The sequence below is a fragment of the Mobula hypostoma genome, chromosome 25, assembly GCF_963921235.1.
Source record: "Mobula hypostoma chromosome 25, sMobHyp1.1, whole genome shotgun sequence".
In the NCBI taxonomy this organism is placed as follows: Eukaryota; Metazoa; Chordata; class Chondrichthyes; order Myliobatiformes; family Myliobatidae; genus Mobula; species Mobula hypostoma.
The window spans coordinates 28,355,452-28,379,272 of NC_086121.1; the positions used below are offsets into that span (position 1 = coordinate 28,355,452).

The window sequence follows — 23,821 nt, forward strand, 5'->3', positions numbered from 1 at the left end:
ATAAATACTTAAGAGAATAGGACATTTTCTGGTCATAAGGATAAGTTGATAGCTTTCCTTCAAGATTTGGAGAGAAATTCCAGGAGCTTTCCATGAATTGGCAATGGTTTGTCTTTCTCCTGATTTTTGGTGGGGGCATGGTAATTGGTGAACCACATTTTTCTTTGTTTGGCTTGGTCTTTGCTAACCTTCATTACGAAAATGTTGATGCTCTACATTCAACACACAAAAATCTGCAAATCACGACACCCATCCCACAGAAGACAGAGAGGATGACTGCTTCTTTTAAACAGACAAAGCTTTATTCAGAAATACATGAAGCAATGGCACATTTTTCAAGTGAGAAAACCCTACAGAAAATGGAACATTCAGAATTTGAAAAAAAGGACATTAAAATAAAAATATCTTATCATACGCAACTGCAGGATGGATAACTTTCCTCTCAAATCCTCGGTGGTCCTTCACGTCAAATCCAATGTAACTGCTAGAATCATCGCTAAGGTTAGTCTGGCACTGTTGTTGCACAAAGATGCACCTGAAATTATAATCAAAATTCATCATCTTGCTTTATTAGATTATTTCTTTCCTAATAGTATTACTTATTCAATATAAGCAAAATAAATACAATTTGAACATGCTATTATCTACATTACATTTAGCATCAGTAGTATCAGAAATTAGATTTAGTATCAGAAATAATATCAGTATATTTCTTTATATTAATGCCTCTGATTTTTCTTCCCGAATCATTGCATTAGCGAAGCATTTGAAAGGCTGCTCATATAAAGCCCTGTGTCCAGTAGCAGTAGGATCCCAGACTATAGCCTCTCCCAACACAGCCTTTGTGATGGTAACATTAAGCTTCAGTGCACTTTTGATCGCTTGTGGACATCTTCTAACACATGAAGACAACAAACTTCGGGCAATCCAAATACGGTCAAAGCAAAATCTTATTGGTTGACTACAACTTTTCTCTCTGTTAAAAACAGATATAAAAACATATATCCTTGGGTTAATCAGTCACCAATTGTTATTTCTCACAGAAACTGATTGTTAGAAGTTACTTATCTTAAAAATCTCCTTTTCCATGGGTACATTGCCAATTAAATCAATTGCTGTTGGAATTTCCAGTTGCTTATTTGAAAATGTTGCTTCCAATGTGAAGCATTGCTGATTTTCATTTTGCATACCTCCCAAGATGGAGTTACACGGAAAATTCAGTGGCATGAGGATAAGTGGTCTCTGTGAGCCGATTCTGTCTGGAAGGGCATTAGATTACTTTGCAATTCTTAGTCAAGACCTGTCAATTTGCATGGTCCAACTATAGGAAGGTGTTCTATCACCTCCTAACTTATAGCTGATATAATGCTGTTGCAGGTATAGTCATCAACGGAGGTGATAAATGGGCTTGAGATAGGATAGTTGTGTAGAAATTATCCAATGAATTCAGGAGGTAAATCATCTACATCATATTAGTGAAATGAGTTGTTTTACTAATGAAACATTGACATTATTTCTGTCAATGGCATTCAGCTTCGTAACCAGAGGGTGAAAAGCATCATCCCTTCTGTTCATTCCTCAACATGCCTTGTCTCATTTCTGCTCTCAACTATGAGGTGTGCCAGCCAAATCTCACAAATCTAGATCCAGAGCCATTTGCACCCTTCCTATATACTCTAGACTAGAGATGTAACTCACCGTTTTTATCATCAGTGCCTTTCGGAATGTTTGGATTTTCTGAAAGATAAAAATACAAATTCTTCATGAAGACATGCAGCAGGTAAAGGTCCAAGAAACTAAGCAGAGAATTGTTTCAGAAGTGATTAGAAGCAGAGAGAGTTGGAAAAATTTGCCAGAAATGGTCATATGACACTCTGACCAGCTAAGTAATTATGTTTGTTTCTGTGATTTTCCTGCAGTTGCAATGATTCTGCATTCCCTTGAAGGTCTGCTTCCCTTGTTTGGTGAAGAGATGGGTGGCGAGACAGCACTGTTGCCTCGGTTGTAGCTAGAACTAGGCCTCAGTTCTCGGGCTTGCACGTTGTAGCCTTGCATGCAGGCTTGGTTGGGGGTGGCTTCTCTCATCAGTGCTGCCCCTCCGGTGGTGGATTGGTGGAATTACAGGCTGGACTGCAGGGAACCATCAATTTGTGGGACTTGTCGCTCAGGAACTTGGTCTAAAAATTTGTTTTCTTACGAGACCACGATCTTTTTTTCTTTCCTCGTTATTCTGAGTGCATGTGTATGTTTTTTCACGTTGGGTCCAGAGACACTGTCTCATTTGGCTGTATCCATGTCTGGTTTGAATGACAATCAAACTTGATTTGGTTTGATTCTATTTGCTTATCCTTACTGTTTAAGCAGTGGATGGTTGGGACCTCTGATAGTTCCATAGGTACATTAAATGGGCTAGTTTGCTCAACAGAACCAGTAGGTTCCAGGTCCCAGCCTTGGGGTGTGTTGGACTAATCCATCTAAACTGAGATAGAGGCAAGGATGCTACTATGGTAGGCAGGGAAAAATGAATTTAACTTACTGTCTACTACAGTAAATTCCACTAAAGAGGGTCAATTTGTGCAGAGTAGCTCCAAATAGGGGATTAGAGTAGGGGGGCAGGGAGAGCATGGTGGGCTGAAGGGCCTGTTCCTGTGCTGAACTGGTCTATGTTCTATGATTGGAGAATATGGGTGTGGAAAATGCTCCTTCATTCCTTTGGAAGGATCTTCCAACTTGTGCTCTTGCATGAAGGCATTTGAGTGGGTCGCCAGAAAGCTACCAATACCTTTAGAATCATAGTCAGGCAAGAGTTATTGACGTAGAATTTTGTTTTGTGTTAGAAACATAGAAAACCTACAGCACAATATAGGTCCTTTGGCCCACAAAGTTGTGCCGAACATTTCCCTGCATAAGAAATTACGAGGCTTATCTATAGCCCTCTATTTTTATAAGCTCCATGTACCTATCCAAAAGTCTCTTAAAAGACCCTGTCATATCCGCCTCCACCACCTTTGCCGGCAGCCCATTCCACGCACTCACCACTCTCTGTGTAAAAAACTTAACCCTGACATCTCCTCTGTACCTACTCCACAGCACCTTAAACCTGTGCCCTCTTGTGGCAGCCATTTCAGCCCTGGGAAAAAGCCTCTGACTATCCACAGGATCAATGCCTCTCATCACCTTATACACCTCTATCAGGTCACCTCTCATCCTCTGTCGCTCCAAGGAGAAAAGGCCGAGTTCACTCAACCTGTTTTCATAAGGCATGCTCCCCAATCCAGGCAGCATCCTTGTAAATCTCCTCTGCACCCTTTCCATGGCTTCCACATCCTTCCTGTAGTGAGGTGACCAGAACTGAGCACAGTACTCCAAGTGGGGTCTGACCAGGGTCCTATATAGCTGCAACATTATCTCTTGGCTCCTAAATTCAATTCTACGATTGATGAAGGCCAATACACCGTATGTCTTCTTAACCACAGAGTCAACCTGCGCAGCTGCTTTGAGCGTCCTATGGACTCGAACCCCAAGATCCCTCTGATCCTCCACACTGCCAAGAGTCTTACCATTAATATTATATTCTGCCATCATATTTGACCTACCAAAATGAACCACTTCACACTTATCTGGGTTGACCTCCATCTGCCACTTCTCAACCCAGTTTTGCATCCTATCAATGTCCTGCTGTAACCTCTGACAGCCCTCCACACTATCCACAACACCTCCAGCCTTTGTGTCATCAGCAAACTTACTAACCCAACCCTCCACTTCCTCATCTAGGTCACTTATAGAAATCATGAAGAGTAAGGGTCCCAGAACAGATCCCTGAGGCACACCATGGTCACCCACCTCTATGCAGACTATGACACTTCTACAACCACTCTTTGCATTATAAGTGGTAAATGTGTAATGTACAGTTGGTTCAAATTCTACTCCATATACCTATCCAAAAGTCTCTTAAGAGACCCTATCGTATCCGCCTCCACCATCGTTGCCGGCAGCCCATTCCACGCACTCACTACTCTCTGTGTAAAAAACTTACCCCTGACATCTCCTCTGTACCTACTCCCCAGCACCTTAAACCTGTGTCCTCTTGTTACTGGATTGGCTTGTGGCAGCCATTTCAGCCCTGGGAAAAAGCCTCTGACTATCCACACGATCAATGCCTCTCATCATCTTATACACCTCTATCAGGTCACCTCTCATCCTTGGTCACTCCAGGAGAAAAGGCTGAGTTCACTCAACCTGTTTTCATAAGGCATGCTCCCCAATCCAAGCTTTTCTGATATTCATTTCTTTTGCTTCAGCTGAACCCAATTTCAGAGCTGAGATTTGATGGGCTTGTTACTATATTGAATACCTAGCCAATCCAATAACAAAGGGAGTATTTCTTACATCAGCGTCTGAATAGACCATAGTATCATCTCATCACACTGTTGCTGGTAGAAGGTTTGCACTTACCAAAAATGATGAGCCTAGCATGAGTGTCTGTTGACCCCAAGGGGTTTTGGCTGGTACAACGGTACATTGACCCATTCAGCTCAGCGGGTACTCTCTCCAACACCAGCTCTTTACCATCCTGCTCAGTACTTCCATCCAACAGGCGCCCTCCAACTCTGGTCCATGTGAAGAGAGGTTCTGGGAAAACTTCATTCTGTTAAGGCAGAAAGTACGACAGGCAACAAGCAGCTAATGGTTTCCCCAGTGGCGAACATTGTTGGTGCCCGTATACAAGAGTAGTGTCACCTCTTCACTCAGGCAGAAGCAATATTACCTCAAACAACAGGAATTCTGCAGATGCTGGAAATTCAAGCAACACACATCAAAGTTGCTGGTGAACGCAGCAGGCCAGGCAGCATCTCTAGGAAGAGGTGCAGTCGACGTTTCAGGCCGAGACTACTTTGTCAGGACTAACTGAAGGAAGAGTGAGTAAGGGATTTGAAAGTTGGAGGGGGAGGTTCCCCCTCCAACTTTCAAATCCCTTACTCACTCTTCCTTCATTTAGTCCTGACGAAGGGTCTCGGCCTAAAACATCGACTGTACCTCTTCCTAGAGATGCTGCCTGGCCTGCTGTGTTCACCACAACTTTTATGTGTGTTGCTTAGCAATATTACCTTATTGATTACACACTTATGTAATGAAGGGATGAGACCTGTGGTCAGGTGTCCAGTTTGGCATGGGTGTTATTGCATTGGGTAATTTCTATCTTCATTTTAAATGCCCAGGAGTCACTCTCTGACCCTGCTGTGTGGGTAAGGAGGGCGTGGGTGTGGCTTCCAGTACACAAGCTATACCTGGCTAACTGGGAAATCATCAGTAAAGGACATCCTTGGCAATAATAGTCACTTCTGACAAATGAGGTTAAAAGACTTTGATCGCTATTTTATTCAGCTACTCAATGGCTCAGCCTGCTCTAAGTGTAAGCTAGGTAGTAATTAGGTCCAACAAGTTGACAATGGGAATTCCGTGGTGTCATAAGCCTGTCCTTGAGACATTTGGAGCTAAAGGCTCCAGAATATGATCGTGATGTTGTGTCTAACAGTGATCATGCTGGGATTTGTATAGTCAAGTAATATGTTAATCCATTAAACTGGATCAGATCCTGGGATGAGAGAGCTGTCCTATCAAAAGAAGCTCAACAGTGTAGGTCTGTATTGCTAGGAATTTAGAAGAATGAGAGATGACCTTCTTCAAACATATAAGATCCTAAGGGAACTTGACAGGGTAGATGCTGAGATAATTTCACTAGCAGAAGATTCACAAACAAGGTATTATAATTACAAAATAATGTGCCAGTCACTTAAAACTAAGGTGTGTAGAAATTTCTTCTCTCAGTGGTTATGACTTGAGGTTACAGTAGGTTTTAAGGTCAGAACAACATGATGCATCAAAAGACCTCCACTGTGCTGTAGTGTTCTCTGTTCTATGTTCTCTGATTCATCAATCTTTGAAAGCTTTGTCTCTAGTTGTGGTGGACATCAGATTCCGTATGTACTTGAGGTCGGGATGGACAAATATTTGAATGATTGAAGTTTATGGGGAATTGGCACAGAAGAGGAGCTGAGGCCAACATTGATCAACCGTCATCGATTGAATGATGGAGCAGGCTTGAGAATCCTGCTGGTAGTCTCCAACTTTCTTATAGTCTTGTGTAGATTATGTTAGCAGTAATCTCCAGGTCAACTAGTAACAGTTGAGAAACTGATTTCAGAGACTTATAGGTGCAGTTCACCACAATGCATTCAACGTTTTTACAGTGCAAGATACAAAACTAATGATGGGATCCTGTGTGCTACAGTCATTTTTGAACTTATAGATTGAAAACCGCCCTCACATCAGTGTTTACCAAACATACTCACTTTCTATCCTTCATTTGTATCTGCATGTAATACAAACATCTCTACATTACGTACATCATGCCAAATGCTGCACTCATTTGCCTCTTGTTGAGCCTGTCTTGTGGTGACGTGTAATATGCATGGCACAAGCTCAGGTCCATTTTGTGAGATGTGCTCTGACACACAGGAGAGCTCTGTGCCTTCCCACCCTCTCTCCCTGATTTCTTCTCATTTCCATGGTAGCCACCTTGTGTTGCTCTGCTCTGATTAATGTACTGTGTTCTTTACGGCATGACTTCTTATTCTGTGAGAGCACAACAATGACTCAACTGCCAGCTCAGGGAATGTGCAGACAATGTCCTTGTGCATCACTCATGCGACAAAAGATAGTGTTTTTTTCAAATTGGAATTTTCACCAAATTCTCCATTTTTTTGTGGGCCACCCTATTTGATGCTCCCACTACACAATGCTCCCCTTTAGTGCAAGAAATACAGGAGGATTCCATTTGTAAGCACAGCTGCTCTCCCTTTCTCTCCCATTAACCTCTAGTTTTCAGGGGTTGTACCCTTTGCTTTTCATCATTCATTTCTCCAGTTCACACAAGCCCTGTACCCACCTCAGCATCCAAAGACCCCAACACTTCACAGCATAGATTCTAGTTAATCACCCCCTTTGCACTTCCCTTAGTTCCTGCTAACAACTGTTCTCCTCTTATGGCGTATTCAGGAGTGAGGGAATACACCAAATACCAATTTCAACATCACCCAGTCTTCAGATCTGAATATGGACTATAGCTTGAATTACAATGCAGCTCAGAACAATGGTGTTCCTGGAGCTGCAAGCTGGGGTTGATTGCAAACTGGGAAACACCCCATTCAACTGAGATGTCTGCATATGCATGAATGCACCTCAGTGATTAACACACATTTTGGTTGTGTTGGCGTGAAGATCTTGGTGTTTGAAAATTATGTGCAACTCAAAGGAAACATACTGTAACTATAGAAATTGTCCTGTTGTTATCTTTGTTTTTTAACATTTAAAAAATGTGATATAATATTGGGGTCAGAAAGCCTCTTCCAAGAGTGTCTCCAGTATGAGGCCTCCAGCCGTGCTGAATAAAGATTTCTGCATCACCAGCTTCAGTGTTTCTCCGATGGCTTCATTCACATTTGCAACACCCTCTTCCGTATATGCTGATATACTCTATTCCCGTTCCAAGGCAGTGCTATTTCCTGCCTTTCTAACTATAGAAAGGAAATCTGATTTGAGTTCACCTGAGAACTTCCAGTTTGGCTGCTGACATTTAGGGCAGCAATGAAGGACCTCCATATCTGTCTGTTATTGACCACTCAGATGTAGAAGGATCCTTCATTGCTGTTTTCATAACAATTTTGTTTTACCAGTCAGGGTTGTTAGCCCTGAGCTTTACCCCCAAACCTGGAGTCTGGCCTCTTTTCTTTGACCTGTTCAGCATGGGTGATCCTACAAACAGCCAAAGCTCAAACCCCTGACTCCAGCCAACATAGCTGCCTGGGTCATTGAGGCATGCAAGTCTCCAAACCATGAAATTAAAGAGGGAATTAAATGCATGCAATGCAGATTTTAAGTGTTTATCATCACTATGTTGAGAGCTGCTCTATTAGCTCCACTGTGAACTCTTAACATCCAGTGCCCCTTTTTGCTTTTAACTCGCCTTACCTCAAAGTGGATATTAGGATTCAACCGACCAATAACCACTTTAATATTTTTTCAGCTTCTTCTTTTCAAGTCCTCTGCTGCTTTGCATCAAAGCCAATCTACTTGTTGTGACTTGAGGTGCTGTGGAAATCACTGGGATTTATTATGGGTTGGATTCAGACTGCCAGATGGCCACATGCAAATAAACGAGGAAGGAATTGCTTTGTGAGGTTGGCTGGCAATCTCTGTCAATAACTGGAGGAAGCCTGTATCGGACAGCAGCTGGAAGTCTCACAGGAGGTCTGGATGGGAAGGGTTTTCATATAGCCATTGTATTACTGCCAAGCAAGTTGTTGAAAAAAGTGAACACCATCACAAGCTCACTGCAGCCACTCCGTTACTCAAAATGATGGCCAAAGGAGGGGGAAGTCTTTTATATTGCTGCTTCCTATCACTCTGCTGTAAAGATACGCGATGCCTGTGTGTCTGTCAAGACTGAGTGGAAGCAATTTTTCCCTGGGTGAGAAGATTCTGAGTTCGTATCACACTAGAGAAGTGTACACAAAAATCTAGGCTAAGCTTCCACTTGTGCACTGACGAAGCGTTTCATTGCTAGAGTTGTTATCTTTTGAATCTATGTGAAAACTTTGGGCTATCTCCAGAAATAATGCCAAAGATCCCAGGAAAGAAATGAAGGACTTTGCTGATGATACAACCATTGTTGGCAGAATCTTAGATGGAGATGAGAGGGCGTACAGGAGCAAAATATACCAGCTAGTAGATTGGTGTCGCAGCATCAGCCTTGTACTCGACATCAGTAAGACCTAGGAGATGATTGTGGATTTCAGAAATGGTAAGATGAGGGAACATGAACCAATCCTCAAAGGGGGATCAGAAGTGGAGAGAATGAGCAATTTCAAGGTTCTAGATTGTCAATATCTTTGAGGATCTAACTTGGTCCCAACATATTGATGCAGCTATATAGAAGGCAAGACAGTGGCTATATTTCATTAGGAGTTTGAGGAGATTTGGTTTGTCACCTAACACACTCAAAAACCTCTACAGATGTACTGTGGAGAACATTCAGACAGGCTGCATCACTGCGGCTACTGCACAGGATTGAAAAAAGGTACAAAAAGTTGTAAAATTAGTCAACTCCGTTATGGGTACTAGCCTCCGTAGTATCTAAGACATCTTCAAGGAGCAGTGCCTCAGAAAGGCGATTTCCATTATTAAAGACCCCCATCACCCAGAGCATTCCCACTTCTCATTGTCACTGTCCGGAAGATGGTACAGAAGCCCAAAGTCACACACTCAGCGATTCAGGAACAGCTTCCTCCCCTCTGCCATATGATTCCTAAATGGACATTGAACCCATGAATACTGTCTCACTTTCTTATTATTTCTGTTTTTGCACTTTTTTATTTAATGATTTAATATATATATACTTACTGTAATTCATCTATTTTCTATATTTATCATGTATTTCATTGCACTGTGGCTAAGTTAACAAATTTCACGACTAACAGTATGCTGGTGATATTCAACCTGATTCTGATTCTGAAAAGAAAACATTTTTTCCCACAATGTCCTGGTAAAAATGTACCCCTGGACCAATATCACTAACTGTTGGAAACAATCAGTAGGTCAGCAAACATCTATGGAAAGAGAAATAATTAGCTTTTCTGGTTCGGGACCCTTCACTAGAAGTGGGAAAGTAAGGAAACAAGTTAGTTTTAAGTCACAGAGAAAGTGGAAAAGATAATCATTGAAATAAATCATCTATTGTAGCTCATGAAAGCTTGCTGCACCTAATTTGTTGCAGGATTTCGTACATTATGTACTATAATAAATTGCAAATGTTGCTATTTGTTGTTAATCCAACCTCCATTTATTTAGATAGTCCTAGGGATGAATATCCAGAAGTCATTCCATTTATACGTAACATCATTTGTATGTTGAAAGTTAAGCTATGGAATAGATGGTAAAGGGACAGTTAGAAAGGCTGAGATATTCTTTGTGTGTAATTGTTAACTACATGAACATGATATTGTACTTAGTGACAGAATCATATCTAGGTGGAACAATAGTGACAGCATTCTTTCCCCTGAAAGCTTTTGCAGATAGTTTTTAGTAAGGTTCAAAAACAATCCATGTCCTTGTGTCAGAGTGGGCTTAATACAGGGGTTCCAAAACTTCTTTTATGCCATGGACCCCTACCATTAAATGAGGGGTCAACAGACCCCAGACTTAACAGAAATCAGTGCCTAAAGAGGACATACCCAGAGCACTTGAACAAGGCAAGAAATGAAGAATAATACATTTGCATTACTTAATGAAGAAAAAGCTGCTTGTGATACCCACTCACTTGCAATGATTCAGTAATGGATTGAGGTCTATAATAGAAATAGACAGGGAGGATTACCAACTCATCAACAGAGGCTATTTAAACATAAGAGATTCTGCAGATGCTGCAAATCCAGAGCAATAAACATAAAATGCTGGAGGAACTCAATACGTCAGGAGAGGAATAAGTAGTCCACATTTTGGGCTGAGACCATAAAAGATGAGCAGCTGCCTGAGAGCTCTTTGAGATGCCTTTCACACTAGTCTTAGCTTAACAGTGTAATTAACTTGAAACGACACTAAAAAGTGAAAATGTTGATAGTCGTGGCTAAACCTGAGACATCTCATGTTTTACTGCTTGATTGACCAATCCTCTGTGAGGTCAACACACATCAAAGTTGCTGGTGAACGCAGCAGGCCAGGCAGCATCTCTAGGAAGAAGTGCAGTTGACGTTTCAGGCCAAGACCCTTTGTCAGGACTAACTGAAGGAAGAGTGAGTAAGGGATTTGAAAGTTGGAGGGGGAGGGGGAGATCCAAAATGATAGGAGAAGACAGGAGGGGGAGGGATGGAGCCAAGAGCTGGACAGGTGATTGGCAAAAGGGATATGAGAGGATCATGGGACAGGAGGTCCGGGAAGAAAGAGAAGGGGGGGGACCCAGAGGATGGGCAAAGGGTATATTCAGAGGGATAGAGGGAGAAAAAGGAGAGTAAGAGAACGAATGTGTGTATAAAAGTAAGTAACAGATGGGGTACGAGGGGGAGGTGGGGCATTAGCGGAAGTTAGAGAAGTCGATGTTCATGCCATCAGGTTGGAGGCTACCCAGACGGAATATAAGGTGTTGTTCCTCCAACCTGAGTGTGGACCCAGACGGAATATAAGGTGTTGCTCCTCCAACCTGAGTGTGGACCCAGACGGAATATAAGGTGTTGTTCCTCCAACCTGAGTGTGGACCCAGACGGAATATAAGGTGTTGTTCCTCCAACACTCAGTCTGGGTAACATCGACTTCTCTAACTTCCTCTAATGCCCCACCTCCCCCTCGTACCCCATCTGTTACTTACTTTGATACACACATTCTTTCTCTTACTCTCCTTTTTCTCCCTCTGTCCCTCTGAATATACCTCTTGCCCATCCTCTGGGTTCCCCCCCCCTTGTCTTTCTTCCCGGACCTCCTATCCCAGATCCTCTCGTATCCCTTTTGCCAATCACCTGTCCAGCTCTTGGCTCCATCCCTCCCCCTCCTGTCTTCTCCTATCATTTTGGATCTCCCCCTCCCCCTCCAACTTTCAAATCCCTTACTCACTCTTCCTTCAGTCAGTCTTGACGAAGGGTCTCGGCCTGAAACGTTGACTGCACCTCTTCCTAGAGATGCTGCCTGGCCTGCTGTGTTCACCAGCAACTTTGATGTGTGTTGCTTGAATTTCCAGCATCTGCAGAATTCCTGTTGTTCTCTGTGAGGTCAATATCATATCTGAAACTCCTTGTTACTGCTTTTGCATGACAGTGTGATCAGAATCAGATTCAGAATTAGCTTTATCATCACTGTCCCAGATGACGGGAAATTTGTTTCATTTTGTGGCCGCAGCGCAGAGCAAACATATAAAATTAATTTAGTACAAAATAAATAAACAGTCCAATTAAAAAAGGAATAATGAGGTATAGTAGTGTTCATGGCTTCATGGACTGTTTAGAAATCTGAGGGAAAGAAGCTGTTTTTGAATCATTTAGTGTGGGTTCTCGGGCTCTTGTATCTTCTCCCTGACATGAGTAATGAGAAGAATGCATGTCCAATTGGTGGGTGTCCTCAATGATGGATGTTACCTTCGCCTCTTGAAGATATCATAGAGGGTTGTCCCTGTGATGGTACTGGCATAATCTATAACCCTCTGCAGCCTCTTGCAATCCTGTGTTTTGCAGCCTCCAGACCAGGCTGTAATACAGCCAGTCAGAACCCTCTCCATTGCACATCTACAGAAAATTGTACGAGCCTTTGGTAACATACCAAATCTCCTCCAAGTCCCAATGAAGCAGAGCCAATGGCATGCCTTTTTTTGTGACTGCATCAGAGTGTTGCCCTCTGGACAGATCCATGGAGATGTTGACACCCAGAAACATAAAACTGCTCATTCTTTCCACTGCTGACACTTCATGAGGACTGGCACATATCCTCAAGACTTTCCCTTCCTGACCTCAGCAATCAGTTCCTCGGTCGTGCTGATGTTGAGTTATTTTTGTTGCGACACCACACAATCACCCAAAGTATCTCACTCCTGCATATCTCCTTATTGACATTTGAGATTTTTATCAACAATGGTGGGGTCACCTGCAAATTTATAAAAGGAATTTGAGCTATGCGTAGCCATATTGTCATTAGTGTAGAGAGAATAGAAGGTTGGGATAAGCATGCATCCTTGAGGTGTGCCTGTGTTGATTGGGATTGTGTTGACTGTGTTGTGAATTCCATAAATTCCTGTGCATCACTATCTCAGAGGACCTGTTCTGGACCCATCATATAAATATTATTGCGAAGAAAGCATGACAGTGCCTTTACTTCCTCAGGAGTCTGTGGAGGTTCGGCCCGTCATCAAAAATCTTGGCAAACTTCAATAGATGTCTGGTGGAAAGTGTGCTGACTGGCTGCATTACGGCCGGGTATGGGAACACCAGTGCCTTTGAGATAGTGGATTCGGCCTAGTACATTATGGGTAAAACCCTCCCAACCATTGAGCACATCTACATGAAATGTTGCCGAAGAAAAGCAGCATCCATCATCAAAGATCCTCACCACCCAGACCACGCTCTTTTCTCACTTGCTGCTATCAGGTAGAAGGTACAAGTGCCTCGGGACTCGCAGTACCTAGTTCAAAAACAGTTACTACCCCTCAACCATCAGGCTCTTGAACAAAATGGGGTAGCTACACTCATTTAAGGACTCTGTTATATTGTTATTTCATGCTGGTTATTTATTGCCATTTACTTATATCTGCCTCCCTCTGCGGAGGATTAATTAATATACCGTTTTTTTTTCTCTCTCACCTTTGATTTGTATAGTCCGAGGGTTTTTTCCCTTGATCTTGCAGTGTCGGTACGCTTTATACTGTTAAATGATATTATGCTTTTCTGTTAGTGATCTTGTACATCTTACTCTTAATATTTTTTTTGAAAGTTATTTAGTTACAATTTTAATGCTTGTTTTCTTTTCTTTCTGAAATGTTACTGGAGTATTATATTTTAAGATGGTGGATTGTTTTCTTCTTCTCAGAATCCTTTCTGTTTCTAACGTCACTTCCGATCATTTATATATGAAAAATTAATATAGTAATATGATCTGACGTTTGATGTTCTTTGAAATATAAGTAAGAAGGAACTATTCGATGCTTGTAATTGTTGTAAGCTTTTTCTTACGGTTATAGTTACTTTTTTTTAACTTTTTTGAATATGGGTGGTATTTCTGATGACAAACATATTTCTTTTGGGTTGCCTTCTGGAAAGATGGGGTTAGGATTAGCTTTAGATTTAGCATTGGCCACTTTCTGGCTTTTTTCTGGGTTTTTGTGGGAGGAGGGCGATATTCTTGTTCTTATTTTTAATTCATTTTTACTTATTAAATGGGCTGACCTGAAACTACCAAAATGTCCGAAATATCGTAACTTCTGGTTCCACTTTGGACCGTTTTTCCTCTTCCAGGGTCATGAGTTTGTACTCTGGTTAACCCTTTACATACCTTATGCTCGAGCTCATTACGATGGATAAGATTATTAATTTGGTTTCTTGGAATACAAATGGTTTAAACCACCTGATTAAATGGAAGAAAATTTTTTAAGTATTCCATAGGATGAATGCTCATATTATTTTTGTACAAGAAACTCATGTCCGGAAAGAGGATAATCAGCGTTTTTTTAGATTCTGGAGGGTTAACAATACCACTCGAATTCACAGGCTAAAGTAAAAGGCGTTCCTATTTCTATAGATCCGTCAACTTCATTTCTGCACTATGAGATGATTTCAGATCCGAATGGTAGATTTTTGTTAATTACTGGTTTGTTATTAACAAAAAAGTTGTTATGCCTAATGTTTATGCCCCAAATTTTGACTGTCCTGATTTTTTAAAGCATCTCTTTACATCTCTTCCTAACTTAAATGACTATATGTTGATTATGGGTGGAGATTTTAATTGTTGTTTAAATCCTTTGATGGATAGATCCAAGTCCAATCAAGTACTTCCGAACAAATCGGCTACCCTTATTAACTCTTTTATGACTGTCTCTGGAATCTCAGAAATTTGGAGATTCTTACATCCAAATGAGAAAGAGTTCTCATTTTTTTCACATGTATATCAGCACTAATCAAGAATTGACTATTTTTTTAATCGACTCTCGACTAATTCCTCTTGTTACTGGATGCAAATATGATTCTATTGCTGTTTCTGACCATGCACCGTTGAAATTATTTATTAACTTAAGGGATACATTTACTAATTCTAGACAATGGTGATTTAGTACCACTTTGCTTCAAGACTCGGATTTTGTCAGGTTTATTGAGAAACAGATTAATTTTTTCTTTACAATGAATTCTACAGAGGATATTTCCAGTGGGATATTATGGGATACTTATAAAGCATATATTCATGAACAAATTATTTCATGTACTGCTGGATTAAAAAAGCGAACTAATAATGAAATACTTAAACTGTTTGACAAGATTAAAGAAATTGACAAGAAATATTCTATAGCCTCTAATCAGGAACTTTATAAATGGAGAGTTGAACTTAAAATGGAACATAATCTCTTATTATCATCTTCAATTGAAAGTCAATTAATCAAAACTAAGAGTCAATTCTATACACATGGTGATAAAACTGGGAAACTTTTAGCTAATCAATTGAAATCGGCCTTGGTTAAACGACAGATTCTTAAGATTCGTAAACAAGATGGCACTTTGACAGTTGACCATGACGAGATTAATAAATCCTTTCAAGAATTTTATACCTCCTTATATCAATCAGAATTTCCTGATGACTCCACTATAATGCATGATTTTTCTAAGAAATTGAATATTCCAAAATTATCATCTAATGAACGTTCAAAACTAGATGTACCTATTACAGTAGAGGAAATAAAGAACACTATTTTTTCGATGAATTCGGGTAAAGCACCTGACCCAGATGGATATACAGTAGAATTTTTTAAATTTTTCTATACTACACTGACTCCTTGGCTATGTAGAGTTTTTAGGGATGCAGTATCTATAGGTAAATTACCACAATCTTTTTATTGAGCTTCTATTTCCCTAATTCTCAATAAAGATAAGGATCCTACTGAGTGTGCATCTTATAGGCCTTTTTCTTTGCTGAATGTGGATTCTAAGATTTTTCTAAAATATTGGCAATCAGATTGGAGAATGTATTACCTCAAATTATTTCCGCTGATCAGACTGGATTTATTAAAAATCGTTACTCTTCTTTTAATATTAGGAGATTAATGAATATTGTCTATACGCCTTCACCCAGAATTCCAGAATGTGTTATTTCATTGGACGCTGAGAAAGCTTTTAATAGAGTTGAATTGGCACATTTATTCAACACCCTTGAGAAATTTAATTTTAGTTAGATATTTATATCTTGGATTAAACTGATATATCTCACCTCTTTGGTTTCAGTATTTACTAATAATCAAAGATCCCCTCTTTTTCATTTATTCCATGGTACTAGGCAGGGTTGTCCTCTTAGTCCACTACTATTTGATATTGCTTTGGAACCACTAGCTGTTGCTATTCTTAACTCCCCTAATATATTTGGCATTACCCGTGGAAATGGGACTCATAAATTATCACTATATGCAGATGATGTACTATTATATACTTCTAACCCAGGAAAATCTATTCCGGCAGTATTAACTTTGCTTGCTCAGTTTAATAGTTTTTCTGGTTATAAACTGAACCTAGGTAAGAGTGAATTTTTCCATTAAATATGCAGGTTCCTATTTATAGAAATTCTCCATTTAGAGTGACTACTGACTATTTTACCTATTTAGGATTTAAAATTACTAAGAGACATAAGGATCTATTCAATTTCAACCTTTTACTGTTAATCAATCAGGTTAAACAACTGATTACTAAGTGGTCTCCATTGTCTCTATCATTGATTGGCCGAATCAATGTTATTAAAATGATTATTTTACCTAAATTCTTATATTTATTTCAAACGATACCAATTTTTATTCCTAAATCCTTTTTTGATACTATTGATTCTAAAATTTCCTCTTAAATATGGCAAAACAAAAATCCCAGATTAAGTAAAAGATATCTACAGAAATCCAAGAAAGATGGTGGTTTGGCTTTGCCTAACCTAAGATTTTATTATTGGGCAATTAATATTCGATATTTAATACTTTGGACACAAGATTGGAATATAACTCCAAGCCCACATTGGGTAAACCTTGAAGTCCACTCTCTACAGGGGTTTTCTTTAGCTTCTATTTGGGGAACTTCACTTCCTTTTGTACTATCTAAATTGAATAAACAAATGTTTAACCCTATAGTTAAACATACATTGCGAATATGGTTTCAATTTCGTAAATTTTTTGGCCTGAATGAATTTATGTTATCAAGTCCTATTATATCTAATTTCTTTTTTCAACCCTTGGTTATGGACCAAGCCTTTTTGATATGGGAAACGAAAGGTATAATATGTTTTCGTGACTTATTTCTGGAGAACTGTTTTATGTCTTTTGAGCAGTTATCTAAGAAATTTGATTTGCCTAGATCCCATTTTTTTAGATACTTACAAATAAGAAATTTTTTAAATACTACGTTGCCTACCTTTCTGACTTCATATCCTACTGATATTATTGATAAAATTTTAGGTTTAAATCCTTTTCCGAAGGGATTAATAGCAATTATCTATGATATAATTATGCAATTACAGCCAGGTATATCTGATAAAATTAAAAATGAATGGGAAAGGGAACTTCAACTTTGTCTACCTATAGAGAAATGGGATAAAATTTTTCAATTAGTTAGTACTTCTACTATATGTGCTAAACATACATTAATACAATTTAAAGTAGTGCATAGAGCTCATATGTCCAAAGATAAATTAGCCCGTTTATATTCCCATATAAACCCTATTTGTGATCGATGTCACTCTGAGGTGGCTTCTTTAACTCATATGTTTTGGTCCTGTCCTCTTTTATATTATTTCTGTTGATATTATTTCAACAGTTCTATGTTTTGATTTAAAACCCCATCCTATTACGGCAATTTTTGGATTGCCAATGGTAGAACATAGATCTTTGTCTTCTTCAGCCTGTTGAATGATAGCATTTGTTACTTTAATGGCCAGAAGATCTATTTTATTGAACTGGAAGGAAACCAATCCTCCTGCTACATTCCAATGGTTTTCCCAAACTACATCAAGATTAAATTTAGAAAAAATTAGAAGTGCTATTTTTGATCCTTCGGTTAAATTTGAAGAAACTTGGAAACCTTTTATGCAACATTTTCATATGATGTAATTTGACCTTTCCGAATCTTCTTTATTAACTTAAAATATACGAATAGAGGAGTGGAGTTGATGGCATTACTGAACGTGTCTGATTCAAGATACTGGTCTAGCCCTGTTTTGTTCTGTTTTTTTTTTGGGTTTAGTATTCAGTTTTTTTTTTCTTTTTCTTTTGGGGGTTTTTCTTTGTTTATATATATATATATTTTCTTTTTATTTCTTTTTTCTCATTATGACTAATTTCATTATGAGTTTGGAAGTCTATTATACCTATGTTACTTAAAATCTTTTTTGTATATGTTTATTAAGATTATTACATGTGGGCACGTGGCCAAGTGGTTAAGGCACTGGACTAGTGACCTGAAGGTCATGAGTTCGAGCCCCAGCTGAGGCAATGTGTTGTGTCCTTGAGCAAGGCACTTAATCACACATTGCTCTGCGACGACACTGGTGCCAAGCTGTATGGGTCCTAATGCACTTCCCTTGGACAACATTGGTGTCGTGGAGAGGGGAGACTTGCAGCATGGGCAACTACTGGTCTTCCAAACAACCTTGCCCAGGCCAGCGCCCTGGAGAGTGACTTTCCAGGCGCAGATCCGTGGTCTCGCAAGACTAACAGATGCCTTTAATTAATTAAGATTATTCCAATCTCTTTGTATCAACATTGTTACTGTGTTTATAATTTTGAAAATTAATACAAAGATTTAAAAAGAAAAGGAACTCAGCAGGACAGGCTTCATCTATGGAAATGAATAGACATTTGACGTTTTGGGCCAAGACCTTTCTTCAGGACTGGAAAGGAAGGTGGAAGACACCAGAATCAAAAGGATGGTCACGGGGTGGTAGATAAGGACAAGTGGAACTCTATCACCGTTAAGTCATTGGGAAGATGGGATGAGGGCAGATATTCAGGAAATGAGGATGAGGGCAGCATCAATAGTAGAGGAAGGTAAACCCCATTCTTTGCAAAAGGAGGACATATTTAATGTCCTGGAAAGGAAAGCCACATCCTGGGAACAGATACAGTGGAGACAAAGGAACTGAGAAAAGGGAGAAGCATTTTTACAGGAGACAGGGTGGGAAGAAGTATCGTCGAGATAACCATGGGAATTTGTCGGTTTATAGAAGATGTCGATTGACAATCTGTCTCCAGAGATGGACACAGAGTGATCGAGAAAGGGGAGGCAGGTGTCAGAGTGAATTTAAGGGCATGGGGGAAGTTGGAGGCAAAGTTGATGAAATTGATGAGCTCAGCATGGTTGCATGAAGCAGCACCAATGCAGTCATCAGTATAGTGGAGGAAGATTTGGGGAACATCGACTTGAAACATGGTTCTATGTAGCCAACAAAAAAGGCAGGCATAAATGGGGCCCTTGTGATTAGCAAAGGTACCCATTGAATCTGGGGAAAGTGGGAGAAACTGAAGTAAAAATTGTTGAGGGTGAGGTCCAGTTCTGCCAGATGGAGGAGGGTGATGGTGGAGGTGTACTGGTTGGTTCTTTTATTGACAAAGAAGCAGAAAGCCTTAAGGTCTTCTTGATTGGGGATAGAATGGTATCGGGACTGGGCATCCGTGGTGAAAATGAGATGGTCAGTGGCAGGGAATTGAAAGTTAATGAGGAGATCAAGAGCATGACAAGAGTCATGGATGTAGGGTGAAAGAGACTGAACCAAGGGGGATAGAATGGAGTCGTGCTATGAGGACATGAGTTTAGTGGGGCAGGAGCATGCAGAGACAATGGGACTATCCCAAGAGTCAGGTTTGTTTCCATCCAGTTAGTTTCTGCCTGGGTAGCCTCCAAACTGATAGCATGAATATTGATTTCTCCTTCTCATAAGAAAAAAAGTTCCCTCCCCCCTCCCTTCTTCTCTGTTCCCCACACTGACTCTTACCTCTTCTTACCCGCCTATCGCCTCCCCCAGGTGCCCCTTCCTATTTCCCTTTCTCCTATGGTCCACTTTCCTCTCCTATCAGATTCCTTCCTCTCCAGCCCCTTTACCTTTCCCACCCACCTGATTTCACCCATCACCTTCCAGCTGGTCCTCCTTCCCCTCCTCCCACCTTTTTATTCTGGCATCTTCCCCCTTCCTTTCCAGTCCTAAAGAAAGGGCTTGGCCTGAAAGGTAGACTGTTTATTATTTCTGCAGATGCTACCTGACCACCTGAGTTCCTCCAGCATTTTCTTTTTGTGTTGCCTTTTGATTTCCAGCATTTCTCATGCTTCTATTTTATTCCGTGACACTTTAAGCAACCATTGACCTTTGGAAAAAGTTGAAACCTTACATAGTTCAAGATGCAACATCCCTGACAATGTTCATTCTTTTAAAACAGACCAGCCAGACCAGAAATATGAAATTAAAAATCTACCTGAGCAGATGAAAAACCATTGAAAAACACATTTGCCCCTGGTGTGGGTGGTAGAATACGCTCAGGGGTTTTGATCCCTATTTCTAAAGGTATAAGCTTATACATTCAGAAGACATAAAAGCATAGACATTCCTGCGCACACTGCTAAATTGTCAGAGATGGGGGCTAATGTGCAAGTGTATGTCTATTGCCCTTCTTTGTTTTGTTGCTCATGACAGGGTCCGTGCCCTTGTTTGTCACCTGTTTCTGCAAACCCCAGGTGAAAGACAAATCTAACAACCAGGCAGAATTATGGCATCCACCAGTATGGTAGGCTTCTGAGATAAATATGCATATAGCATCGAGATAAATTTAAATAATTTTCATTTGGAGAATAATCCTTATCTTTTCATATGAATTACCACATATGTTCCCATCTGTCTGAAGTAGATTAGCTTCCTTCACTTATATTATATATTCAGAGTGAAGACTAGGGACAACTAATGACTTCAGGAGCTAAGGTCTTTGTGATGGACTCTTCCAGCAGCTGCTCTTTTTAAAATTTATACTTAAAAATTGCCACACAGGAAACTAACCTCTACAGGATAAAAATAACGCAATCAAACTGGCATGACAAGTGTTTCAATGTGGTGCGGGAATATAATTTATATTCAAAGTTCCTCCATCCCTTCACCTTTGGTTCTCAAATATTTCCTGACCTCATGGAATGCAAATGTTTTCCCACTGTCTGTTACCTGAAGGAGTAATCATCTGCAGAACTGCGATAATTATACTGCTGGGTGTCAGAATGTTAACTGAACAAAATACAGAAAGAATATTTTCATCTTGTCAGAACCTGGCAGCATGTGAACTGATCCACCAGCCTAATTTTTTTTTGCTACTATCATGAAGCCCAGTTCTCATGTGCAGAAAGTCCAAAACCTTTCCTTCCTGGCCAGCTTGTACCCTGCTTTGTGCTGCCATTAGCAGCACAAAGCCTGCTCCAATAAGACACTCAGAAACCTATCTGAGTGCTAGTCACGAATGTATGGCTGTGCCTGCAAGCAGTCCATATGAGGCACATTGTGGGTCTATCAACCGTGGTGATTCATCTGTTGAATCATCATAGGGAATGGGCGTTGCACAAGTTACTTTAAACACTCCAAATTAGCAATTGAATGTAGGAAAGAGTCATGCAGTCAGCCCAATTCTATTCTCAAATCTCCAAAAATACTCTTTCCACCAGGAATTTCCTAACAGCAATTGGAAGGGGAGCTGCAATTGCCTCTTCCCTTCACAAACAAAGAGGACTGAGGCCAATCATAATATGTTCATTAACTCATTAAACTCAGAAATGGAGTCAAGGCTGAAAGCAAAGCGTCTGATTCACACACCTCTGAAATACACCATGGCTGTGCAATCAGCAAAAGAGAACTCACCAAAAATTAGGAAACTGCTGGAGATCTGAAAGGCAAACAAAAAATGTGGGAAATGCTCAAGTCTGCCAGACAGCATCAATGGAGAGAGAAACAGTGGTAATGTTTCAGGTCACTTCTGTTGGATTAAGGTATAGAACTGTTATTCTCCAAGTATTTTCCTTGTAGCTTAAGTTTCCTATGCTTGCTTATAATTTTTATATAATCACCTATATATATGTAATTGTTCTAGTAATGTAGCCGATTTTGTATTTTTCGAGAAGCTCTCAGTTTTTTGCAGCAGGTGTCATGCCTCTTGAGTCTTGTTGTTTATAGGGTAAGTGTTATCATTAGAATGTTGGTCGTCTCCAGTCTGAGTGTGAGATGACCACGACTTTTCTTTTTTTTAATCTTCTTTTCTTTGTTCCTTCCTTGTTCTTTAAACTTGTAATAAAAAGGTCAGAACCACCATGATATATGCCTCATTCTTGACTTCTGAAGAACCTCTGGATCAGTATCACAGATCCAACTCTTCATCACAACCAAGAAACTGAGAAAACCACTATGTTTTCTATTTTGGAAAGGGAGGGATGGATGGGATAAAAAAAGATCATAGATTATTTGTGATAGGCTAAGTCCAGGTTGCCTAAGGTTTGTAGAGTTGCCTGGTCAATAGATTAACGAGGGCAATTAGTGAATGAAAAAAGAGCTTTTGAAAATTTGCAAAGTGCAGGTCAAAGTTCAGAGTAAAATGCACAACCTAAAGGAGGATGGTAGAAATGCCCAGCAGGGACGATGCTTGTAGAGAGAGGAGGAAAACTTCATCACTATTATACAGTACTTGGATAACCTACATCAGAACTGGACCATTCTCGTACAAACTGAAAAAAGTGAGTTAGTTGAAACCATTGAATTCATTATTAAAGGTTGCAACATGCGAGATGGAAGATGAAGTGCTGTTCATTTGTGAATGCACTTATCAAAGAAAACTGATATTTTTCCTGAATAATTAAATACTACAATAACCTTGATATTACTGTAAACTATTGGTGTAATCACTGCTGAAGGGAAAATGTTAGTATATACATCTTTAATGGGATTGTAATGTAGTTAAAACAATTGGCTCAGAGACAGGTTTCCTCATCATGAAGTCAAAGGTTCAAACAGCACATAATGCAGGCTAATACAACAGCGCTGCAGTGTTTGATAAGACCATAAGCCACAGGAGCAGAATTAGGCTATTTGGCCCATCATGGTTGATCTTTTGGATGAAATGTTAAATCAAAGCTCTTTAATTCAATCTACTTATGTGATCATATAAGGTCTATTGAAACCATTCAAAGTTTATAGGAAAAGCAAACCGTTCTTCATCCTCACCAAGAAATCAAATAATTAATCATCTTGTGCAGAATGCAAACTGTTCGATTATATTGCTACAAGAAATGTAGTATCACAGGCTTGTTTGACACCAGTCTGCAATGGACTATTTCTATTGTTGGACCCATTGAATAATATCATCGCTGGTATACCATCATGTACAAATGTAAAATATAATTTTTTTTTTGACAGTCAAATTTAAGAAGGATGTTCCACATTCCCTCTTGATGTGATGACACGCATCGAACCATGCCAATTTCCGGCGTTTAGAAGCTCCAACTCTCCGGAGTACAGGTAGCTGGCACAGCCCCCTTAAGGATTCAGGACCATCCCGCTAATTGGCAATCATGCTTTGGGTGTCGAGAACTGAGTATTTAATGAGCCTCAGTGCTCAGTCGTAAGCCCCACTAGTGATATCATGCAGCTCAGTTCATTATTCAGTCTGATACTGTGTCTCGATCATTGCTTTGGGTACTCCAGCATTTAGGTCCCAACCATCCTTGTCAGGGACTCTCATCACAGTACGATTGAGCCAGTATGGCTCCAGAGGGGTATCAGAGTCTTTCATCCACTGAGACTAGTCAAAGTGAGACTTTCAGACAGAGCCTGGAGATACACGGCCTCCAGATAGCCGGTTGTCAACTTTCGCAAGGAGGAAGCCAGAGTCGCTCAGGAGAGCTAGTTAGTCGCTCTGCGGAGTCAGTACATCTTCCAACCCTGGAGAGATCTGACGGTGACCTGGGTTCCTGCCACGGTTTCCTCATCCAATGCACATGAGTGTTCAAACTCCAGCCACCCGCATGCCCCTTCCAAACCCCGTAAG

At 40.1% G+C, this 23,821-nt stretch overlaps 1 protein-coding gene across 2 annotated transcripts in view; it reads right to left on the bottom strand.

Annotated features, from left to right (window-relative positions):
• Nucleotides 1–286: 286 nt before the first annotated feature.
• Nucleotides 287–23,821, bottom strand: part of igsf21a (immunoglobin superfamily, member 21a) — a 433,141-nt gene continuing 409,606 nt past the window's right edge. For both annotated transcript variants that reach the window (XM_063032904.1, XM_063032905.1), the window contains 3 exons: nucleotides 4,456–4,648; nucleotides 1,699–1,737; nucleotides 287–535 (listed from right to left, as the gene is read on the bottom strand). In XM_063032904.1, the coding sequence (XP_062888974.1) occupies nucleotides 462–535; nucleotides 1,699–1,737; nucleotides 4,456–4,648 (306 nt within the window). In that variant the 3' untranslated portion in view covers nucleotides 287–461. The remainder of the gene's footprint in view (nucleotides 536–1,698; nucleotides 1,738–4,455; nucleotides 4,649–23,821) is intronic.